The 23,306-nt window shown below is 35.2% G+C and overlaps 1 protein-coding gene and 1 long non-coding RNA gene across 2 annotated transcripts; one reads left to right on the top strand and one right to left on the bottom strand.

Moving 5' to 3' along the window:
- Positions 1-251: 251 nt before the first annotated feature.
- Positions 252-8,004, bottom strand: LOC100371462 (CMP-N-acetylneuraminate-beta-1,4-galactoside alpha-2,3-sialyltransferase-like). The gene is made up of 9 exons (XM_006816640.3): positions 7,864-8,004; positions 7,429-7,612; positions 6,230-6,307; positions 5,878-5,978; positions 5,304-5,367; positions 2,595-2,690; positions 1,954-2,131; positions 1,149-1,271; positions 252-733 (listed from the first exon to the last, which is right to left on the bottom strand). The coding sequence occupies exons 2-9, from the start codon at positions 7,608-7,610 to the stop codon at positions 491-493; spliced, it is 1,065 nt and encodes a 354-aa protein (XP_006816703.2). The 5' UTR covers positions 7,611-7,612; positions 7,864-8,004; the 3' UTR covers positions 252-490.
- An 11,506-nt stretch (positions 8,005-19,510) lies between these two features.
- Positions 19,511-21,861, top strand: LOC146747366 (uncharacterized). Its single transcript, XR_014929218.1, has 2 exons — positions 19,511-20,108; positions 20,632-21,861. It is a non-coding gene; the product is annotated as an uncharacterized LOC146747366 (long non-coding RNA).
- The last annotated feature ends 1,445 nt before the right edge of the window (positions 21,862-23,306 follow it).

The following is a 23,306-nucleotide window of genomic DNA, read 5'->3' on the forward strand; positions in this document are numbered from 1 at the left end:
AAACCAATCTTTCGTGTGGATTTTGTAATGATGAACACAGTTTATAATGTCAACTACACATTGGCCAATGATTTTATATTAACAGTATTACTGTTCATAACTGCGTATGTTACTGACGTGTAATTAAAATACATTTTTACTTTATGGTCAACTTGTTAACTTGTGGAGCAGTTGGTACCAAGTTATACCTAATAAATCAGTAAATGTATTACTTGAAACAATAATATCATCAGAATTTTATAACAGAGGGATAATCTAGACAAAAGCATATTTATATTACTTCAGAAAGTGTGCATAATATAAAGACTACAGTTACAGAATTTACCGACTATCTTGACTATATGGGTGTAGGAATTGACATCATTACTTATGCATAAACACAACTCCCATAGATCTGCTTTGAATAATTGATATGACGACATGGTGTAATGAACAACGCGGAAGTCTACTCTACCACACTATTCAAAAAAGTCTCGCTTTTTGTATCTACCTAGTTATCCCTCTTTATGAAACCAGTCAAGTCATTTCCAATCACACCCGCTGTTAGTAATCTTTTTAAATATGTTATTTCGGTGTCCCAGTTATGACCGTAGATCATGGGAGATTTCTTCACTAATCTCGTTGAATAGTAGTGGTATGGCATATTTGGATCATGACCAAATCCGACGATATCAACATGGTCACAATAGTGTAGAGCAAACACCAGAGTTACGATTCCCATTGACGCTCTAATCTGCAAACACAATTATACAAAATACTACCGGTAACACGTGAGTGGAGCGAGACGACTAAATTGTCTGTAGTGACAAGGCTTGCTAGAACGATATTCTCTCCCAAGCTGATTCACGCGCATTTCCACGATTGGATTTCACTGAAGTTCTGTATGGAATTACAATGTTAGCTGCGCCGTGCATACCAACGAAACACTCATAATATTATTACCCTACATTCACTGCAACTGTCATTTGTGACAACGCCGATCGAGAGTATCTTTTCGTTCCGCCCTGGTACTAAATCATTTGAAGTATTAGTTCTTTTGACATAAAAATATAATTTACTTCTTATACGGTGCGTTTCTTTCTAATATTTGTAGGTAATCCCACGTGTCGTAGTTATGAGTATTAATAATGTGTGTAACATATACTTACGGGTATGTGAAGATGGTCCCTGGCTAATATTGGTATATGTGGATGCAGCAACCTGACATTTTCAGGGGATTTAGGGAAGTTTGTTGATACTTTCTTCCAGAAACTTCCGCCTTGAAGTGGTACCTGGTAAAAAATAAGGCAGAAACGATCATTTTCTATAACATTAACATTAACTACTAACCTACGGTACAACAATGTATATAACTATTTTGTAGATGGCGGGTTTGACGATGTAGACATTATATCACAAATATCACATTACCTCACATTACCTCACGTATGGGTGTTATTTTCATACAATGTTATAAAGTTATCCATTGGCAGCAATTTTTACATATATGTTATGTTTTTATACTATATGTATTATGTGGTATGAATTTGCCAGCCTACATTATGACTCAAGACCTGTACATCACATTATCCGTCAATAGGTTACACCGTTAGCATCTATAAATTTGACAGAAGTGTAAGACATTTCTGACAATTCAGTGGACATGGCGACACCTCTGCTGTAGGACTGATTAGTAATAAAGGAGAACTACATGTGAGGAACCTCTGATGTACTTACTTTGGGTCGATTCTTCCAGTATCCCTACAGTGTATAGTGTAGTATGATTTTTCTCACGTCCCTTAATGTCTACAAGTTTCATTTGTAGCATTATAATATACCCACAAAATGTCTATGGAGTAAAATTCATGGCCGACTTACATTGCAGCATACAATCATGTTGCATATTGGTAATGTTCTAATGCATAGTAAATACGTACCGGTGTTCTTAAGATTTACGTAAATCATTGATCGTACCTTTTTCAATACGGCATATAACCATTCATAGTCGGACCGTTTATGGGCGACTAAGACGACGTCAGAGTCCAGGTTATACTCCCTCGCATCGAAAAAAGCTGATTCAGGGAAGATAAATCGGAAAGAAGTTTTGGTTCCAACATCGAGGTTGAAGTGACTGGTTGGGGCGTTGTTCATTCTGTTGTAAATAAAGATATTATTATTCCCATGATGCAATTCACGTACGAAATGATTTGATGATTATTATGTCAAATTATTGAGCAATCTTACTGTACAAGTAATAATGAATCAACAGGGAGTGTTATTTACATATATTCGATGATTGTGAATTGTTCATAACATGTTACTATGTTACTAATAAATAACTACGCAAACAAACAAGCAGTTGCTTGCAATATTACTTTCAATTGTATAATATGATACGGTATACGACTTCATTTATTTTCTAAGTAGGTTACGTAATGATAGTGATGAATACAGTGCGTCGCGCTGATGTGGTAGCGGTTGTAGGTAGAGGGGCTTCTACTCGAACAGCTTTCAACTTGAATGATGTTAAGTGAGCTTGTCGTGATATCGACTCATGGTAATGTATCAATTAATTAACTCGAATTTCGTCTGTCGCTTCTCAACTGTGATCGTACCTCATAACTACGTCGTAGCTATCAATAACTGAACCCAGGCGTCTTCCCCGAAGGATTCCAGAATTTCCGACTATGATGCACCTCTTACAGCTATTGCTATAATTGCAAATATAGATGTGAGATTGATAGAGAATATTTAAGCATGTCTAAATCCATGCCATTGTCACCTTCCAATCACACTTGATACAGCGAACATACTGTAATATTGCAGGTGGTAAAGTAAGTGGTGTTTATTGTTCCTCGTCATATTTCAAAGACAAAATATACGTAGAAGACCGCTGTATTGTAAATTTCATGGTATCCACTGGTTTCATCCCCCTAATCACTGAATAGTTTAAATTCAGTAGGTCTTATGTTAACTGCCAACTACTATGTACTGCCTCTTTCAGCAACATATATAACATGTGATTACATATCCTCCCCAGTCAAACACAATCGTGTCATGTATTGGCTAGGCACTTTTCCCCGAAATGGAAACAAGGAGAAAAATATACAAATTAGAATAAACTACAGTGCTTAATATTTTGAAAATCTCCCAAAGAGCATCTGCCAATCAGACACATTTATCGAACGAGATCTACATTTATCTTACGGTCTGAAAAATTTGAGGAGGGGAGAATACGTGACCGATAGTGGTAAAGGTGTTACAAATATAGAAAATTTATATTACGTTGTAAAAGATTGCCCAATACATTCAATACATTGGCAAATATTTTCGTTACATTGTCAATACATCCAAAAAATGGTCAATACATTTAGCACATTAGTTAATACATTAGTCAAATCATTGTTCAATACTTTCAATGCATTGGTCAATTCATTGATCAGTACAATGGTCAATACTTCCAATATATTGACAATACATTCGGCACATTGGTCAATACATTCAACACATTGGTGATTACATTTGAAAATATACCACGAGTTTGTACTTTTTGAACACTGGCAACTATAGGCCAATGTAGTAGACTAAGATACGTATGGCATTACTGTTCGCTGCAGACAGCGATGGATGAATACAGCCGGGACAAAGTGACATTTTCTGTTGTGATTTATTCTGACACATACCATATAGAGTGTCACTCTATACAAAGTTTCTGCGCTCTAAAATCTGTTTTGCACTGAAGTTTTTTTCAAGGTTGCACAGACACATATGCTTAAATTATGTTACAGTTTTGGACTGGGTATTTTAACCATTTTAATTTATACAGAAGTTCAGATGAGGCAGTGAATCTAAAGCAAAAATATCAGCTAATGAGACCAAGACAGTCTCCAGTATTATGGAACTTCACGTTCATATTTTGTTGTCTAATCATTTTTATCTATTCTACGGTCACGCGCCTCGTTTTTTTGTTGTTACGACCTAAAACATTAAAACAGATTACTAAGCTGTGTCATTACTCGATTGTAATTGTTTGTATTTTGTTACACGTACTATGAGTTTACCAGACTTGTAACACATTCGTCAATGCAGGCTATCTTAGAATATTAAGTTACTAAACTAAACTGTGTATTGACATTTGCTATTTTCTATACATTACAGTGACCCCATTTTCTAAGTTTGTGTATTGTTTAGTGATCACAAGATGCCAAGTATCGCGGGGCATATGAGTCTGTGCGAATTCTAAAAAACGACCTAATAGGCGAAATAGCTCCGCAGTTTTCGTAGGTAGTCTTCCTTAAAACAAGATTGATAATGTTCTGTATGATAAGATATTTATTATTTGCCATGGTTATTAGTTTTCCCACAATGTTCTTGCTGTATCATAGAAATGGCAGTTTATTTGGCTGTTGCCATTTAGCAATTACAATTGCTTTTGCTATAAATTTCATAGAAGTTAACCCATGGACCCTACATACCAAGTACCAAAGCAATTGAGCAGGTAGTTTTTAAGAAGAAGTCGAAAAAACAGTTTTTACCAAAAATGACAAAAACATTCAGCGAAAATAGAGAATTGAAGATATCGTCACGAAATCAACTAAACTGACAGAGGTTCGCCCGAGGATCAACCCAGTTGAAATGGTAGTTTTCAAGAAAAAGTCGAAATTAGCATTAACAAACATATTCGCCAAATAGATATTTCAGAATATCGTAACGAAAAGAACGAGTCTGACAGAGGTTCACCCAAAGTATCTACATACCAATTATTAAAACAATTGAGCGAGTAATTTTCAATAGAAGTCGACAATATCATATTTTACAAAAACAAAGCAAAAATATTATATATTGTCACAAAATGAACAAATCTGACAAAGGCCCACCCAGGGTACCCACATATTAAGTATCAAGTTATTTTGCCCCTCGTAGTTTTCGGAAAGAAGTCAAAAATAGAATTGTTGGCGGGTGATGGACAATCACCTAAGTATATGGAGCTATGAGAAAGATTCTAGGGCGATGCTGTGAAAACTTTATGACTTTTGAAACCACTAAAAATATGGACTCAGCTTCCTATCAAACTTAGTCATGCAGTGAATAAAAAAATGGCAAAAGACTGAAGCTAAATCAAATTGAATGTGATCAAGATATTGTTATTTTACTGTGTGAAGAGACGTGAATATGTGGGAATAATGATTTTATGTTCTTTGTCGATTGCAGCGTTTGGTATTCTATAAAATGATAAAGTAAAAGTAAGGTAATAAGAAGACAATACGCTAGACCTGAAGCTGTCAACATTCTAAGAATATTGCGTGTAAGCGTGACGTTTTTACCCAAATCTGTCTTCTTTATTCGTGCTTGGTATCATCTTCAGCAAGTCGTCTATTACACCAAGGTCTGTGTGGAAAGACAATGTAATGTGTAAGTCTTGGTTGTACAAAATAACATTGCTTATTTCATGTATCACAAGTCACTGTTAATGACCTAGTTCCCACCTTTGACATCTGCTATTTATTCGCTACGACACGGCGGACATACTGAAAAGTACCATGGAATAACAATATTGTGAATCATTTACTCATTGCCATTAACTCTTGTGATATATAAATAAAAGTCGAAATTTAAACAGCAAATTAAATAATGTAAAAGTACACCTGCAACCAAGAACCACACACATAATTTTTCATTGGACATAGATTGGATATATACATAAATAGGACCCCATGTTAGCAAGTGGAAAGGCAATATCCATTTAGTGTGTATTTCATGTTTTCATTCAAACAATAATGTCATGTCCTAATATATTGGGTATACTGAATTAATCATGGGTTGACAAAATAACGTTTATTAATAATATTTAATCATAACTATCTCTCGATAACACCGGATTATATTGGTAATGCTTACTGTCTCCACTAGTTTCCATCAGTTTTAGAAGTGAAAAGAAGCGTTCATCTCGTATTTTATTATATCCATGTTGGATGAATAAAGTCTCGTTGGAATCGAACCTGCAATACAAATGAGATAACGTCATTCTAATAGTAGTAGCTGTCATTGCTGTTTGTTTAGGGAGATAGCATCATTTGTAAGTACTGGTTTCCTGATATATATTGTTAAAGATTGTTCGAAATGTATTACGTTAAGTTATTTCATAGCTGGGTGTTTAGGTTTGCTATGATAGTTGTGGATTTGAGTGTCTTGACGCACAAAATGTCGCTACTACTTTAAATGTTAGCAAAAGGTATACAATATTACTCACGATGGGATGACAAGCTTTATTTTGTGCTGTATGTGATGACGTTCACAATGCCTCACTTTGATTTCCACATGCTCAGTACTGCAATACATAAAAACAAATATTCCTATTAACGTGTCTGGCTAATGCTGCTTTTAATGGTTTCATGGCAATAGTGTTATTCCACTTCAACCATATTTTTTTCGATTGGAATTGTTGTTAGTGAAGTTCAAATACATGTTCAAATAATTCTCAATAAAACAGTCAGATGACATAAATTAAGTTTGAGAGATCTGTCAAAGTCACATGTACTCTTAAATAAACCTATTATACTTGGCGCTATCCTGCAATCTGTCACTTTTTATGTGCTTGCTGGAGCGTGTGACGATTATTTTCACAAGAAAATAATTTACGATATGTACCGGTAACTTATTATGTCCATCGTGTCTAGATTTTACGATGTTTTGAATGAAACGTCGCAGAATTGGGAATGTTACTGTAAAACGCCCTATAAAAGCGTGAGCAATAATTATTTCACCAGCCAGCACAACACGTATGCATAACTATTTTAACCACTGACGGGTTAAAGTGATTGTGGTTGGATAGAGCATGCCCGTAGTGTCGCGGTATATATTGTCCTGCTATGTGATGGTACTGTGTGTTTATTTATACAAATTCGAAGCCTTTGACATTAGAGGGTTTTGCATTTGATAATAATACAGGCTCACTTTGACTTGCAGTGTATAAATTTCGAAAGCCGATTTACCCCGAAATTAAGTTCGAGGCTTTCGCCATTTACCTTCTCCCATGATATTTTATTTTATTGGACAAACACACACAAAATATATAAACACTGTATGCTAGTTAAGGTATTTATTTATTTATTTATTTATTTATTTATTTATTTATTTATTTATTTATTTATTTATTTATTTATTCACTCACTCGCTCACCCACTCATTCACTCATTATGCATTATTTATTTATTTATTTATTTATTTATTTATTTATTTATTTATTTATTTATTTATTTATTTATTTATTTATTTATTTATTCGTTGTTTGTTTGTTTGTTTGATTTTGTTTACTTTGTTTGTTTGTTTATTTTATTTAATTGTGGGATTTTTTGTGAGTGAGGAAAGACCAATTTTGTTGTTAGCCGTCAACTTTAATTGCACATAACACTAAAAATTAAATGATGACACCATTAGTCACGTACGTACCTGTTCATAAGAATTCTCATCTTGTATAACGCGATGTCTACGTCTCCTACCAATGAAGCAATACGTTGATGTACTTGATCTTGATCGACTAGATTGGTGACCATCAACAGATATATAAGGGAACACGCAAGTCCCATAAATAACATGGAGCGGTATTTCCATCGAAGTATGTGATATCGCATCGCTAATAATATAATAGTCATATAGTATAGAGATAATTGGTTTAGATAACACGTATATAATTAATAGGATGTATGCATTGTATAGTGTCGTAACGCCTTGTCTACGTCATTCTCCGAAGACCGTCGTTGATTAGCTTTCAGAAAGGCGTTTGTTTAGAATAGAAATTACTGAAATCTTATGATGTGGATATTGTTGAGAAGCCCACCATGTGTGTTGAAAGGGTGGCGAGAGGTCAAGGTTCAAAAAGCGTACCTTTGCGAAATAACGTAACGGGTCAACAAGTCGCTACGAAGTAAGGGTTGTATAACTTAACGTTATTTCCATTACTGAATATTCGATGGTCGTTGTCCTGACTGTATCGACGAACATACAATTCAGTACGCTGCGTGTGATTAAAGTTATAGCTTCCCTGGTGACATGATGATAGAATGCACAAATGTGGGGTCCAAAGGTCGTGAATGCTATGAAGCATTGCATTGTGGGAACCGAGTTTTATTATAATATAACAACCCTTTGTTGTTTCGACAAAAATGTTTACACTTAAAATACGTCACTGGTAGTCGGAATGGATAACACTTCAACATATGTAACCAGGTCCGTGACTATAGTTGTTTTAACGCGGTTTATATGACGATAGGAGCCGTCTGGGACACCAGATTTTGGGCATCAACAACGTACAACGGTGTTTTTCAAGGTAATAAAGGCGACGCAACAGTGCGCTAACCTAAACCACGTTATACGGAAGCAGTCAACGAAGCTGTTCGTGTGAAAAGCTGTTCGAGTAAGGTTTTGTGAGCGGGCGGGGAAATACTTTATAGAGGAGTGGGCGGGGAGATTTTTCGGATTTGGGAGGGCAATTTCACTTCTATGCAAATAGTACAGTGGGTAAAATAAATTTTGGTGAGAGGGCGGGTAATATTTTTCTCGGTTGGAGGGGTGTGTTTTTTTCATGTAGTTTACAATAAGCCACTAAACAAGTCCAACAAGTCCCAACAAATCACTTTCGCAAATGTATTTGTTGTCAACGTTCGGTAACCCGCATAGCTAGAAATCCCTCAGCGAGTATGGCTCCATTTCTCTTTATCCACCGTAACCAGTGGCGGATCCAGAGGGGGAGAAAGGGGCCATGTCCACCCGAACGCATGACGATTCATATCATCTGGATTACCTTCTCTGCGATTTACGCTCCGTAATTTTAACGGTGTTTTAAGCGAAGCTTAACCCCCCCACCCCCCCCCCCACCGTAACGGCCGTTATTCAGCGGTAACCCGGCTTTCATCATTAATACACACATGCAATTTTACTTTATGAAAAAACACCAAAAAACAAACAAGCAACGTACTAGTAATACTAAAAATAAGTACTAGTACGTAACTCGTTACTGCGTTTCAGGTGACATTTGCTATTGTACATTAACCCAAAAACACGAAATGGGCAAGTAATCCAAATACTAGTATTCTACACTTATAGTCTTGCTATTATAATATATATATATATACTACGCATTATTATCCAATGCCTATGGGAACAAACCCGACATACACACATAACCCGTTGTAAAATGTCGGAGACTAACCACGTTCTTTTCCTTCCTGGCTGAATTACTTTTTTTTTCAAGTTGGACTGTTTTTCTGTCCGTCCCGCCTAGTTTCTCGGACACTTCAAGCAGTGGTGACCATGATAATAACTTCCCGGATGGGAGACTAGATACCGCCTATGATATAGGCCTGTTTATACAATTTCCCGAAAAGAGGAGAGAGAATGATTGGATTCCCGACTACCTAGACTGTGATCAGAACTATGATGTCATGCGATAAGATACCTAGGTGCGATGTTTCAATATTTCTATTTTTCGAAGAGAACGGGCGCCATTACTTTAGTGTTAAGTTCGCTACTATAAAAATAACGCATTACTATAAATCTTTCAACAGTTGTTGTACAATGATTCACATCGCCCTGGCAACACGACATATATTTTTTTATTTAAGAATTGGGAAAAAATAAAGTAACCTAAACAAACCCCTTCAGGGAATTCAAATAAATATGAACAAAATAATATTGCCCGTGATAAATATGGTGGTAAACAACATGTACGTAAAGATACGACGCATGCGATGTTGATCACAGCGCGGTATTTCAGACCAACGACGAGCGCTGAATAAAAAACTGTCTCTGGAACTCAAGGCGGTCCTAATGAATATGCAAATTTGTCATGGATCGATAGCACGCGCTGGACAAACGCAAAGAACTCTGGGACTGTGAAGAAGAGTGGCGCGCAATATCAGCTGACGTATCCCTGCAGTCAAGGAGTGATCAAATCGGCTCTGTATTGTCACTAGTTTTCCGGTTTTTCTCTACCATGGTTAATTTTGTCGAAGGTAAGTTCATTTTTGTGTTTTCATAGATGGGTGTGAGTGTTTTCGTTTCTCGAGTGTCTGTGAACTGCACGACCAAACAACTACCGCCAAAAACGCACAATTTTCTGCGTTCCACCAATTGTAGTTTTTTATCGTTGTTCAGACGCTCTTTGGTATAAAACCTATACTCTGATCCCGAGGTGGAAATTCTTATATCCCGTGTCGCTAAATTACGGTCAGATCTCCGGCGTCCGCCTTGTCAAACTGACGGTAAACTTAGAATCACAGAGTTTTACTCTAACATCCTGTTGTATAATTTCTCATCTTGACCATCAGCCTTGTTATCATTTCTTTTCTTGCAAATTAAATCATACTTATGCACAAATTATCCAATCTGAGATTTAATGTGACATATTCTTACACGTTTAAATAATTGATCGAAATCAACTTTTGGCGCCATCCTCAAAATATTGTCATAAATCTGCTCATCTCCAGTAGGCCACTAAGCCTGGAATCCAGAAATTCCTGAATTATTCGTAGATTTTTAGATTTCACAATCATAGACAGCATCTAATTGATTCATATAGTTTGACGTTAGATTCAAAATTTGTGAAATGTGTACACTGAATTGTTGGCGGTTAAAATATATGATGGTCAAATGGTTTCGCTTGATCATTTTTTTATGGATTTGGTATACAACATTAGATTTTAAAGAAACTATAATTATATACATTTATCCTAGAGGAGATACAAATTGTAATTTGTATGCGAACTTTGAAGGAAATTTTGTTTGCTGTAAGAGCAATTATGAACAGAAAAAAAGTTTGAACAAACAACGTGCAGACGAGGGGGTGTCCCCCAACAACTTCGCTGTGCCCCTCAGAACATCAACTGAGCCACCCATTATGAAGTTATTCATACATAAAACAGCGATGTTTAAATTTCTTTGAAAGCACAAAAATGGCAAGATTACAATCAACAATTTAACTGATCCTTTTTTAAAGTGTACTGTTTTTTTTCAACTTTCACAACTCCACTAGAGTTACAGGAATATCCTGCTTAGTACCATAAATCTTATAAAGAGCTACTTAAAACATTGATAATATAAGCATTCCTTTGCCCACCGTTTTATGGTTCTTATCTGTCATCACCAGTCACTTCTATCAAGATTCTAATCATGATAAAGGGTGAGGTCCCACTAATTTAAAAGAACCTGGTGAGGCTGAAAAAAATCCACTTCTCTGTGAGTCCCAACTATATTTTCAATCAGGTCAAATACAAATAAAAGTACACTGCCATAAAGCACAGAGAAATTTCAAAATCTACCTCAGGGCAAATGAGTTGTGAAAATATTTCTCTAGACCTGTTGACTCGCATTTTGTGCTGAGCTGTGCCTTCTGGCTAGAAAAAAATTATAAATAAAATAAACAAAAGATAACACATTATACATCTGGAACTGAATACAATAGAAACTCGGTTACTCTAAAAAACTGTACATAATGTCAATGCTAATGCTGCAACATTTCCGTCACTGTGTTTATAGAAGTGTATGAAAAAGTCTCATTCAGTCATCCAAAATTTGCCAAAATTAGTTTGAAGATGTATAACTGTAATAAAGTTATCACAAGAATGCGGCAAAACAGGACTGCAGCTGCATCAACATTCGCATCAGTTGATTACAGCTGCAGCCCTGTTATGACATAATGTGCATATTTTGTCATATCCTCACAATCTGTGTCATTTTGTTATGTAAAATAATAAAGTCACATTTGAATCTGTTGATTTTGAGTTTATTGTAACTGACGATTAGTTTATACAGAAATACTGTACTCTGACTCAACTTTATTGTTGTTGTAATACATACTTCCTATAACCTGGTTGGGACCTTCCATCCTCACATTGAGACCATTGAAATTTATTTTTTAGAACACCTCAATGGACAATAGGGAAAAAAGTTAATTTCGAGCCCCGAAATGACTATTTTTTGCCCAAATTTTGACCATTTTTTGAGTCATTTAAGAGATAATTTTGCTCACTTCCAAACATGGATAGACAATGTTCTAATGTGTTTGTATGTGCCTGGGTTCAGCCAATATATGAAAATATGTGGCGTGAAAAAATCGTGAAAGTTTTTTTACCCATTTTTCATCTAATTTTCAACAAAATATAATATTTTACAAATCATTCGCGATGGGAATATTATTTCCATACTTCGATTTTGCTGTAGATCATATATATGTGGTCAAAATTTCATTTCAATCAGACATTTCATTTTGTTAAAAAAGCTATTGAAAGTCAACGATGTGCTGTCATAATGCCTTATAACATTACTTTTTCCGTACATGTGAAACCATGTCATATTTGTGTAATATTTTGCAACATATTTGTGTAATATTTTGTGCAAAAAGTGTCAAATGAATCAGCTTTTATGCCATAACACTGCAATTCAGTTAATTATATGTGAACTCTGAACAGTTGGTATCGCACAAATGATGTATTTGCAGCATCCTCGCATGGCAGAATAAATTGTTTGAGGGAACTCAGAAAATGTCAATTACTTCAAAATACACTTTTTTTTTTGCTTTGATTTTTGTCTATTGTTAAACAAACATATTATCTCTAGCAGTTCAATTATGGTGTGATCAGTACCAGGTGTTTTTAAAATAAAAGCCCAACTAAATTGTAAAAAAAAGTTTAATCAGAAAAACTCTGTGAAACAAAAAAAAAATTATGAATTTTTATGAATTATAAATTCCTGAAAATGACATTTTATTCCACAAGCTCACTGCTATATTACAATATAGTTAAATACAATTTCAAAACACTTATCTTCTACCTAATGTTCTTCTAATTGAGAGAGTGCAGTCTTATAATAAACATGACAGTGGCGAGTTTTGTAATAATGCATGTATTTTTCTTCTTCTTTCAAACGTAGGTTTTTTTCACTCAAGGTATAATAATGGAGGAACATATTCATGTGGCAGAGCAAGTTAAGTAATGTTTTATAAAATAATTTTAGTTATCAGTGTTCTTATTGGTAATATTTTGCATGTTAATTCTATATCAATCATGGATTTCATGCTATTTGGTACTTGAAATTTTGGTCAAGTTCTACTATTGCCCTTAGTGATAAGTAGTAGAACAAACATTACACTCCTGTCAGTTACATTCACATGTGGAAGTCATTGGATGTGGATATGATCACATATAGACTATCACATTTCACTGTGAAGTAGATAGTGGATGACTTGAGAAACAGCATTGTAGATCATGTCACTTGTCTGTAAGTGCTGAAACTTAGGGACTACGTCAAAAGATCGATGTCGGATAAAAAACTTAATTCCTTTAGTTTTTTTCCAAACCCCCCTACCCCCCACTGAAACTTAATTGATAAATATTGGTCATGGCGTTAAACTACATTCACCATTAAATACAAATTTATAATCGAACAGTAGTATTGCATAGCAGTTGGTTGTCGGGTGGGTGTAAAAAGATTTTACAAATGCACCTCATTTGACGCACAGATTTACACTCGAACCAAACCATTTTCTCGTCTTGGATGTGTTTTTTTTCCTTTTCGGTTATTTCTATCCATGATTGGATAGTAGAAAGAAAAAAAAACTACAAATACTCCAAGATTTTTTTGACTTCATTAAAAAATAAAATCGTTTTTTTAGGATGGAAACTTTTTGAGGTCAAAACCCTCCACCCCCAAACTAAAGGAAATAAGTTTTTTATCCAACATCGATCTTTTGACGTCGTCCCTTAGTGGGTTCTTAGAAAGAAAGAATATTATTTATTGTTCTTCAAATATTTTAGTATAAGGTAGTAATCAGATAAGAGTGTCATTTTTATTTTGTTTTATGTGTTATATTTCAAAAACCTTTTTATTGACTATTGTGAAATTTTATCTGACTGTATTTGCTCTATAACAAACCCATCTAAACGAGCATTGCATTTACTGCAGGGATGTTTTTAAACAAGGGAACAGGGTGCAGTGCCATGGCCATGTGCCCCTTACCCTGAGGAGCAGATCCTCTGGCAGCCATAAAATACTGATTGACCAGGGATCACATGGCCACAGTCTTCAACTTTGACCTGTCTGATAGTAATTTTGGCCACAAGGAAGCCATAGAATGCTCCATTTTAACTTAGAATTATCAAAAACTACACACCCTGGTAGAGAGAACCCTATCTCTCACACTTGGTAGCGCGCTGAATTGCAGTGCTCCCTCTTTCAGTTTTTTTTCTAGAAAAAAATATATTGTATACTGTATGGTTATTTTTACCATACGATCACTTCATTCATGCATTTCTAATTTAGTAAGTTAGTTAACTTTGTTTTGACAATAAGCTGTTATCACCATAAAAAGTGTTAAATTCTGATTGAATGCTCTGGATGAGCCAGAGTTGCTTTATTTACATGCGTGGATGTGGTGGACTGTCACTAGTTATGATATCCCTGTCCATGTCCGCCACCAAGAAAAAACAGAAGTAAAAACCCTCTGGAAACCTGTGTCCGAATGCAATGCACTACATAGTAGAGGGAAAGTGTTGGACTACATAAAGGTGAAACTAAGTGAACTTTTAAATATTTGTGGTACCGGTAACTGAACTTGAACGTCTGTGAGTTGCTGACTAGACTGACTACCACTATTCCCTATCTGGGAAAGAATATCTCTTCACTATACTCTCATTCCACTGAATAAATTCCATTACACTTCATTCATTCAATAATGATGGATGAGCCAGAGATGCAACAGCTTTAGATTCCACTAAAGAAGGGAGGGTTGTCAAGCTATCTGATTACAGACTAAGGTTTTGGGATACAAGCAGTTAAGATTCCAGTGAATCATCAAGATGTCCAGTGTTCTCCACAATCCAAATTAGCTGGTGGGCGACCTAATTAGCATAAATTTGCATATTAATTTGCATATCATTTACATACAGCATTCTCGCATTTATGACATGAACTGCAATACACACTAAGTTATTTACTATTCTCTTTTTAATTTAATTTAATTGGAACATGTTACAATTTTTTGAAATACAAACAGATTGGTCACTATCAATATTTACGAAATGCAAAAAGTTTGAAATTTGTGATTTATGCGTTCGCAAATTATTCTGCGTTCATGAAATGCAATTCGAGTAACCAAGAGCAAGTACAAAACATAATTGAGTTATAAGGTAGAAAATATACGAGATGATTTGCCCACGAAGCCAAAACAGACAATTTGTCAAAACAAAATCCATAACATTTTTATTTGTGGCATCAGTACTCACCCTTGCCGACGGACGGTAAGATGCATTTACGCATGTACGGCCACGATACGTTGCGTTTTCACACATTGTTTTGGAATTCAATAAAAAAATGCTAGCAATCGGCAAAATAAAAGAATCTGATATGTTCTCGAAAGATTAGACATAAAAAATAGATAAATTGAAAAAAGTACGTGGAAAAGATAACTAAAATATTATTCAATTACAAATACTCGCGGTAAACTAATCCAGCAGCCATGTTTGATGTTTATTACCGCTTTCCGAATTCAGTACACGAACACCCAGAATGCGCTGTTCCCCTATGCAACTTTGATACTAAATCGTTACAGCGCCAACAGCGGTGGGTAGCAGACGGTCGTTGAATGGGGTAGGCCAAAAGGTCATCAGTTTGCCTTCTCCATGCTGTTTTCACAATGAAAATCGAGCGAACGTTGTAAATACGGCTAGAATTTAAATTTTTTTTCGAGTTTACATGCAATCTGCTAATATATTTGTTTATTTTCTGTGCATATACATTTCGTTCGTATTTACTTCTTTCTTTCGTGATCGGAAGACGATTATTAAAAATACAGCTGTAAATTGAAACCACTGTAGTTGCATATCGTGAGCAATAAGTGGCAACAATGTCTGGCGACAATGAATTCAAGCGATTGACACATTGCCATGAATACACTTGATAACTGCTTGCAGACTTCCAATGGACATTGTTTATGTTTGGACTGTTGAAACAATAGCAAAATAAAGGGTTGGAAAACTACTCTTTTGTTTAGGCTTGGGAAGAACAATGTAAGCTTTTTACAAATAATTTCAGCTGGATGTACGTTGGTGGGCGGGTGTTGAGAGTTACTGGGCGGCCGTAAAACTTGATGGGCGGGCCGCCCGCCTAAAACCCCTTGTGGAGAACACTGATGTCCTTTGCAGTTTAGAATTTCCATCTATCATGTTCAAAACCTATTTCATTGATGTTGACATAAGCAGCAGATGTTGTTCCCATGCACTGTAATGAGTGAAACGCTATCAGGGCAATCTGTTTCAATCTAGTCACAAGAGTTTCCAGTGCCCTGGTATAACTTGAAGGATTGTTTTGAAATACACTTTACAGAATCCAAGCAAATACTCAAAAAGTCTATCTCAAAGCGAGGCATCTACATTTTGTATCAGACAGCTCTGTCATCTGTACATTGTATGTAGATAGCAGCATCCAAATACTCAAAAAGTCTATTTCAAAATAAGGCATCTACACTTTGTATCACAGGGCTCGAAATTAACTTTTTTTTCTGGTAGTCCATCTGGGCTACCACTTTTTAAATCTGGTAGCCCAAGATCAATCCCTGGTAGCCCAATATTTTTAGAGCAGTATTTATGCCGTAAAAATAAAAAAAGAATATTTTTTTTATAAACAAATGTCATGTTCAGTACATTATTTTGACAGGTAGATAATGTTTCATATATTTGAATGTATCGGTACTAATTTCCTATAGACAGGAGAACCTAACTGAAATAAAGAGTTCATGTTTTATAGTTTCACTGCTTTCACTCATTGTGCATTGTGAAATACTACAAATTCTAAGTTTAAAGTTTTAATGTTATAGTATTCAATTTTATTGTCACAAAACTTAAATTGCCACACAAAAAATTATCTTGATTGTACCGTATAATACCTCATATAGGCGCCACTTTGATACATTTTCATTTCTGTTTGGCGCTAATTTGAGGTCACATTTTGACAACTTTATTGCAAATGGCGCTTAATTGAACTAACACTCAGAACTAACACCACTGTAACGTAATCCTGTCTATGCAATGTACTTGATTCTGTTTGGTTTTTAAAATAAAAGAAATCAGGTTTTTTCATTAAATATTTTGGCGTACTAGTAATTGGACATTTAAATTATTCCGGACGCCTAATATAGTCTAATCATAGACTTTTTAAGGTCTATGGTCTAATTTAAGTTTTACCGTAGTCATTGATGCCTATTCAAGAGTATGATTTTTATGGTGACTAGCGTGAATGGGTAAGCTTTGTTTCAACAATGAGCTGGTATCACTATAAACAATGTTAAATTATTCTTCAAATGCTCAGTTTATCGTTTGAAAACAACTAATTTTTTGTTTTAAAAAAAACCCATCCCATTTTCCCATCTAAATCCAAGCCAAAAGATCATACTACAATATCGGCAAATCTCTTCCGTGATGCGTTCAATAACATTAACTTATTTATAAAATGAGCTATGAGCACGTTGGCATCATCCCATCATTTTGATTGGTTAATTTGTGATTATCAGGTCAAAGAACTCTGTCCCAGGTCAAAGCATTGCTGATATTCTCCAGCATCAAGTGTTTAATATGCGTTTGGAATCATTCGCTTACGATGAAACTAAGTTGCATTTCATAACAATTCAACGAATTTATTTTTTATACGTTAATATAATCACTACTGAGTAATAATAAAAAATTGGACGAGCAAAATAATTAATTAAATCACGCAACAAGCGGGAAGAACAATGCATTGTTGCCTCGGCAAGTTGCTTAACGCGTCATCCTGATATACCCGAAGAAGGTAATGTTTTTTAAATATAAGGACGCACAATTTTAAACGAAATATATGGGAGGGTGATTGTTATTTGTATCATACACGCATAGGCCATCATAAAAAGAATTCAATGGGCAGTGAGGAAAAGGGCGATTTTTGCCCTCGGAGAATTTTTTAAGGGCGTGTGTAGTAGGCGGGCAATCACGCATCCTAGAGTAAACACTGTCTCATCCCGGATTTTTGGTAGCCCAGTTGGGCTACCAAATTTGAAAAGTGGTAGCCCCAAGAAAGAAACTGGTAGTCTGTGGACACGGGGCTACCACTAATTTCGAGCCCTGTATCAGATAGCTATATCATCTGTACATTGTTTGTAGATAGCAGCATCCAAGTACTCAAAAAGTCTATTTCAAAATAAGGCATCTGCACTTTGTAGCAGATAGCTCTGTCATCTGTACATTGTATGTAGATAGCAGCATCCAAGTACTCAAAAAGTCTATTTCAAAATAAGGCATCTACACTTTGTATCAGATAGCTCTGTCATCTGTACATTGTATGTAGATAGCAGCATCCAAGTACTCAAAAAGTCTATTTCAAAATAAGGCATCTACACTTTGTATCAGATAGCTCTGTCATCTGTACATTGTATGTAGATGGCAGCATCCAAGTACTCAAAAAGTCTATTTCAAAATAAGGCATATACACTTTGTATCAGATAGCTATGTCATCTGTACATCGTATGTAGATAGCAGCATCCAAGTACTCAAAAAGTCTATTTCAAAATAAGGCATCTACACTTTGTATCAGATAGCTCTGTCATCTGTACATTGTATGTAGATAGCAGCATCCAAGTACTCAAAAAGTCTATTTCAAAATAAGGCATCTGCACTTTGTATCAGATAGCTCTGTCATCTGTACATTGTATGTAGATAGCAGCATCCAAGTACTCAAAAAGTCTATTTCAAAATAAGGCATCTACACTTTGTATCAGATAGCTCTGTCATCTGTACATTGTATGTAGATAGCAGCATCCAAATACTCAAAAAGTCTATTTCAAAATAAGGCATATACACTTTGTATCAGATAGCTATGTCATCTGTACATCGTATGTAGATAGCAGCATCCAAGTACTCAAAGTCTATTTCAAAATAAGGCATCTACACTTTGTATCAGATAGCTCTGTCATCTGTACATTGTATGTAGATAGCAGCATCCAAGTACTCAAAAAGTCTATTTCAAAATAAGGCATCTACACTTTGTATCAGATAGCTCTGTCATCTGTACATTGTATGTAGATAGCAGCATCCAAATACTCAAAAAGTCTATTTCAAAATAAGGCATCTACACTTTGTATCAGATAGCTCTGTCATCTGTACATTGTATGTAGATAGCAGCATCCAAGTACTCAAAAAGTCTATTTCAAAATAAGGCATCTACACTTTGTATCAGATAGCTCTGTCATCTGTACATTGTATGTAGATAGCAGCATCCAAGTACACAAAAGTCTATTTCAAAATAAGGCATCTACACTTTGTATCAGATAGCTCTGTCATCTGTACATTGTATGTAGATAGCAGCATCCAAGTACTCAAAAAGTCTATTTCAAAATAAGGCATCTGCACTTTGTAGCAGATAGCTCTGTCATCTGTACATTGTATGTAGATGGCAGCATCCAAATACTCAAAAAGTCTATTTCAAAATAAGGCATCTACACTTTGTATCAGATAGCTCTGTCATCTGTACATTGTATGTAGATGGCAGCATCCAAATACTCAAAAAGTCTATTTCAAAATAAGGCATATACACTTTGTATCAGATAGCTCTGTCATCTGTACATTGTATATAATAATAATAATAATAATAATACACTTTATTATACCTTAATAAATAATGACAGTTCATCTTAAGTTGAGGTAATAAAATATATATAAAGTATATATTTGTTGGATGTGAAAATTACCCTAAATACTAAAAAGTATGTCTCTACACTTAGTGGCTGATAACCGTGTCACTTTTACACTGTATGTTGATAGCTATCATTACTTAAAGTTTCACAGTTAGTTTCACCTTTATTTTATTGAAATGAAACGACCCTTAGAATGTGCAAGTTAAAAATGTGTTGCACTTATAATGTACCGTACTATTTATTCTTATGTTAGATCTGTCTTGTTATTTCTGTAGGTAACTCAACACTGGTCTATGGGCAAATCTCTCAGTAATGATAAAAGGCGTTAAAAAAACAGTAACTTTGTGCCCACACTCAAGCTGAATAGAATGAGCTATGTCCGAGCTTTTCAATCCTGGAATTGTAAGAGGAGATACATTAGGTGCGAAGCTATTCAAAAAATAGTTTTTTGGTTGTTGCTTTGGCAACAGTGGCCCGATATTTTGTTATATTTTACCACCTAACCAGATTGAAAGTTTGAATTCATGCCGACTATTTATAAGTTTAGTTGCAATAAATTACTAATTGTCATAAAAATTTATATTTATGGTGAATCGAATGTCATAAATACTTTCGTAAAGAATAAAAACTCATTCACAGGAAACTAGGTTATTGCAAGAATACTAAAATTAAAGTATGCCATGAAAAAACCATGAGTGTAACAGTTTCTTAGGTGCTGCTCCACTCGTAAACCCAATCTAGGTGAGAATACTGACGCACCAAACCCTGATGCATACACCTATAAAATTGCTACTTCTCTGAATATGGCAGTCCACCAAATTGTCTAAAATATAACTGCTGTCATTGTTTTGAAATGTCGTCTCTTAATATGTTGATCCCATAGATGATCATAGCTTATGTCATGTACAAAATATGACTTTAATTATTGATCTTTTTTTTGACAGGATCTGCCATTAAATGAAATATTACACAATCCAGTATGGATAGATGACTACCATCTTCATGAATCTGATAGAACTGAATTACTGACTCCTGGGACTGTTATCTGATCTTCATGTAAATGCTGCTCAGAAGCTATTACAGCAGCAGTTTCCTTCTATTAGTGGATTTCAAGATACTTTACTTTCTCAGAACAATCAATTCTTTCCTATTACCTCAGAGTCTGTCCAAATACTATTCACTTGTTCAGCACATTGGGTTGCTGTGTCTAGTGTAGGGAATGAAATCTCATACTATGACAGCACACCATCTAGTGCTCCAGCAGTAGAAGTACAGAACCAAATTGCTTGTATATATCGCTTCTTTGAAACTGAAAATTACATTAAGGTATGCATGCCACAAACCCAACAACTGTTAAGAGGTTCTAACAACTTTGGTATTTTTGCCGTTGCCAATTCATTAGAGTTATGTCTTGGAAACAAAACAAAATTACCATATATGAATTTTGATCAAAATAAAATGCGACAGCATGTTGTCTCATGCCTTGAGGCCAAACAATTCCAAGCATTTCCAAAGCTTCAAAATGTAACACGCTCCAGCAAAAAGGTAAAGTTTTTATAATAAAGCTCTACTGTTCCTGTCGTTGGCCATACAATGATGGTATGATACATTATTGTCAATGTTTACAGTGGTATCACAATAGGTGCATAGGTACTGTTCACAGGAGTTGCAAGGACTGTTTACAAAAATGCATCTCAAAGATTTACAAGCATTAATACTAATAATTTAGCTTCTACTTGATCCCTGTATAGCAGTCAACAATTTTGACTGAAGCTTGAATAAAATTAATTTTCTATAATTAGTATCACTTTTTACCTTTTTCTGTACAAATACAGAGGAGCTATTTATACCATGAGGTAGTTTGTTTATTTGCTGCTTTCCTGAGGATTGTAGACAAGATATATTGAATTTCAGAGCAACAAGTACATTGTTTTATGATTACTAGTATATAGCTGAAGTGATTCTGTCAAAAAGTTACTTGTATAAAAACATGTTTTTTAGAATGTTGCCAGATGTGCTTTATTTAAAATGAATGCTAGTACCCTAATAGTATTGTAATTGTTTTGGTGTTTTAGCTTTTCTGGTTAAGGGGTTCATTAAGAGAGCCACAATATATGATGTGTTTTTGAAGCCTGTTTTATGTAATTAAACATTTTCCAGTGATTTTCAACAAATGCGATTGCCAATTCTTGCGACTACATACATATCACATGTCATATTTTATGAAAATGTATATTCAGCAGCCATTTACTGTGTGCCTAATAGAATCATAATTAAGTAATAAACCACCGCCGGAGGTGGGTATACCATGAGATATTGCACAATTCACTCCATATATGGAGTGAATTGTGTAATATCGAGTGGTATATCTGACTCCAGCGGTGGTTTATTGCTATTATATTATACCAACTTCATTTCTGTAGCATTTTCGACACTCTCGGCCTTTTTACAAAATAAGAAAGTCGTTTTCGATCGACGTGTAATGAGCATCGGCTGGTAGACACGGTGATCAGATGAAATGGGCCCTGGAACCAGTATTTAATCTCTCATCACACACTCGCGCTCAGTACACAAACGCACAGAAGAGCAAGTTTAGATATCATCACAATCAAAGGGAGTTTATTTCTACAACGCAAGAAACTAGCAAATAATTAGAAATTGAATAAACTGAACAAGCTGAAAGCTAAATTTACATATGAATAGCTGTGAATAAAGTATCATCAGCAGAAATTACCGGCAGCGCGCACTGCGCTCCATTTTTGAAAACATGTGCTGTGGACTTAATATCGTTGTCGAATTTTCTATTTTGTGTTTGTTATGCTGACATTAATCGGTCCATTAAAGGTGCAGTTATGGAACAAAGCAGATGCTGCATGTGTACTTTGATTGTGGGTATTAGAAATAGAAGCGGTGCCAGATTCTGCGGGAGTTGCTCCAGACGCCTACTATGCTGGTGTTTTCTGGGGTACGGATGACGTTGTCGGAAAACCGGCTTTGATAGCTACGGTCACTTCTCTATCAGAGGATTTGTTTTTATACCAAAAACTGCAAGACAGGATACTGGATGTCCCTTGACTCTGATTATTGGTGACTTTGTTAGTGTAGGACCGAACACTGAAATACATAATTGTGTCTGGTTTCAACTCCTGCCGAACACAGTGCACTCAGTGGATGTGTATGAATTGTCAACAAATTTGCTGCTATCAAAATCTCTTTCATCATAGATTCCAATTTATTTTCATGAATACCAGACTATGTCAGTGTGTGTTACATTTACATGGGGTCCCTGAAACAACACATTTTGCAATTTGGACAAATACATTTTGAAATACTTCAACGGGACAATTTTCGCCGCTGGTAGCATACATTTTAGCCTGCGTTTCCAGCTCCCGAACATGATACTCTGCCATGTCTATGTTGCAGACAACGAAAACATGTCGCAAAGAATAGCCTGCAAAAATTGTAGGTTGTACAATTTTTATTTTATTTAACCACTGCCAAAATGAAATATGTATATAATATCTTCAAATCATGCTATCAATATTACCCCAAATTTCCCTAAAATTTAAATGCCTTTCCCTTTATTTGTTTACAAATTGAACTTGTATTCATATTCTGG

Source organism: Saccoglossus kowalevskii, chromosome 4 (assembly GCF_978046115.1).
Source record: "Saccoglossus kowalevskii chromosome 4, keSacKowa6.1, whole genome shotgun sequence".
In the NCBI taxonomy this organism is placed as follows: domain Eukaryota; kingdom Metazoa; phylum Hemichordata; class Enteropneusta; family Harrimaniidae; genus Saccoglossus; species Saccoglossus kowalevskii.

Coding starts and splice junctions, on each gene's coding strand:
- LOC100371462 (XM_006816640.3), bottom strand. CDS start 7,610: ATGCGATATCACATACTTCGATGGAAATACCGCTCCATGTTATTTATG. Junction 6,308..7,428: donor ATGAGAATTCTTATGAACAG/GTACGTACGTGA, acceptor TATGTATTGCAG/TACTGAGCATGTGGAAATCA. Junction 5,979..6,229: donor ATAAAGCTTGTCATCCCATC/GTGAGTAATATT, acceptor TTTGTATTGCAG/GTTCGATTCCAACGAGACTT.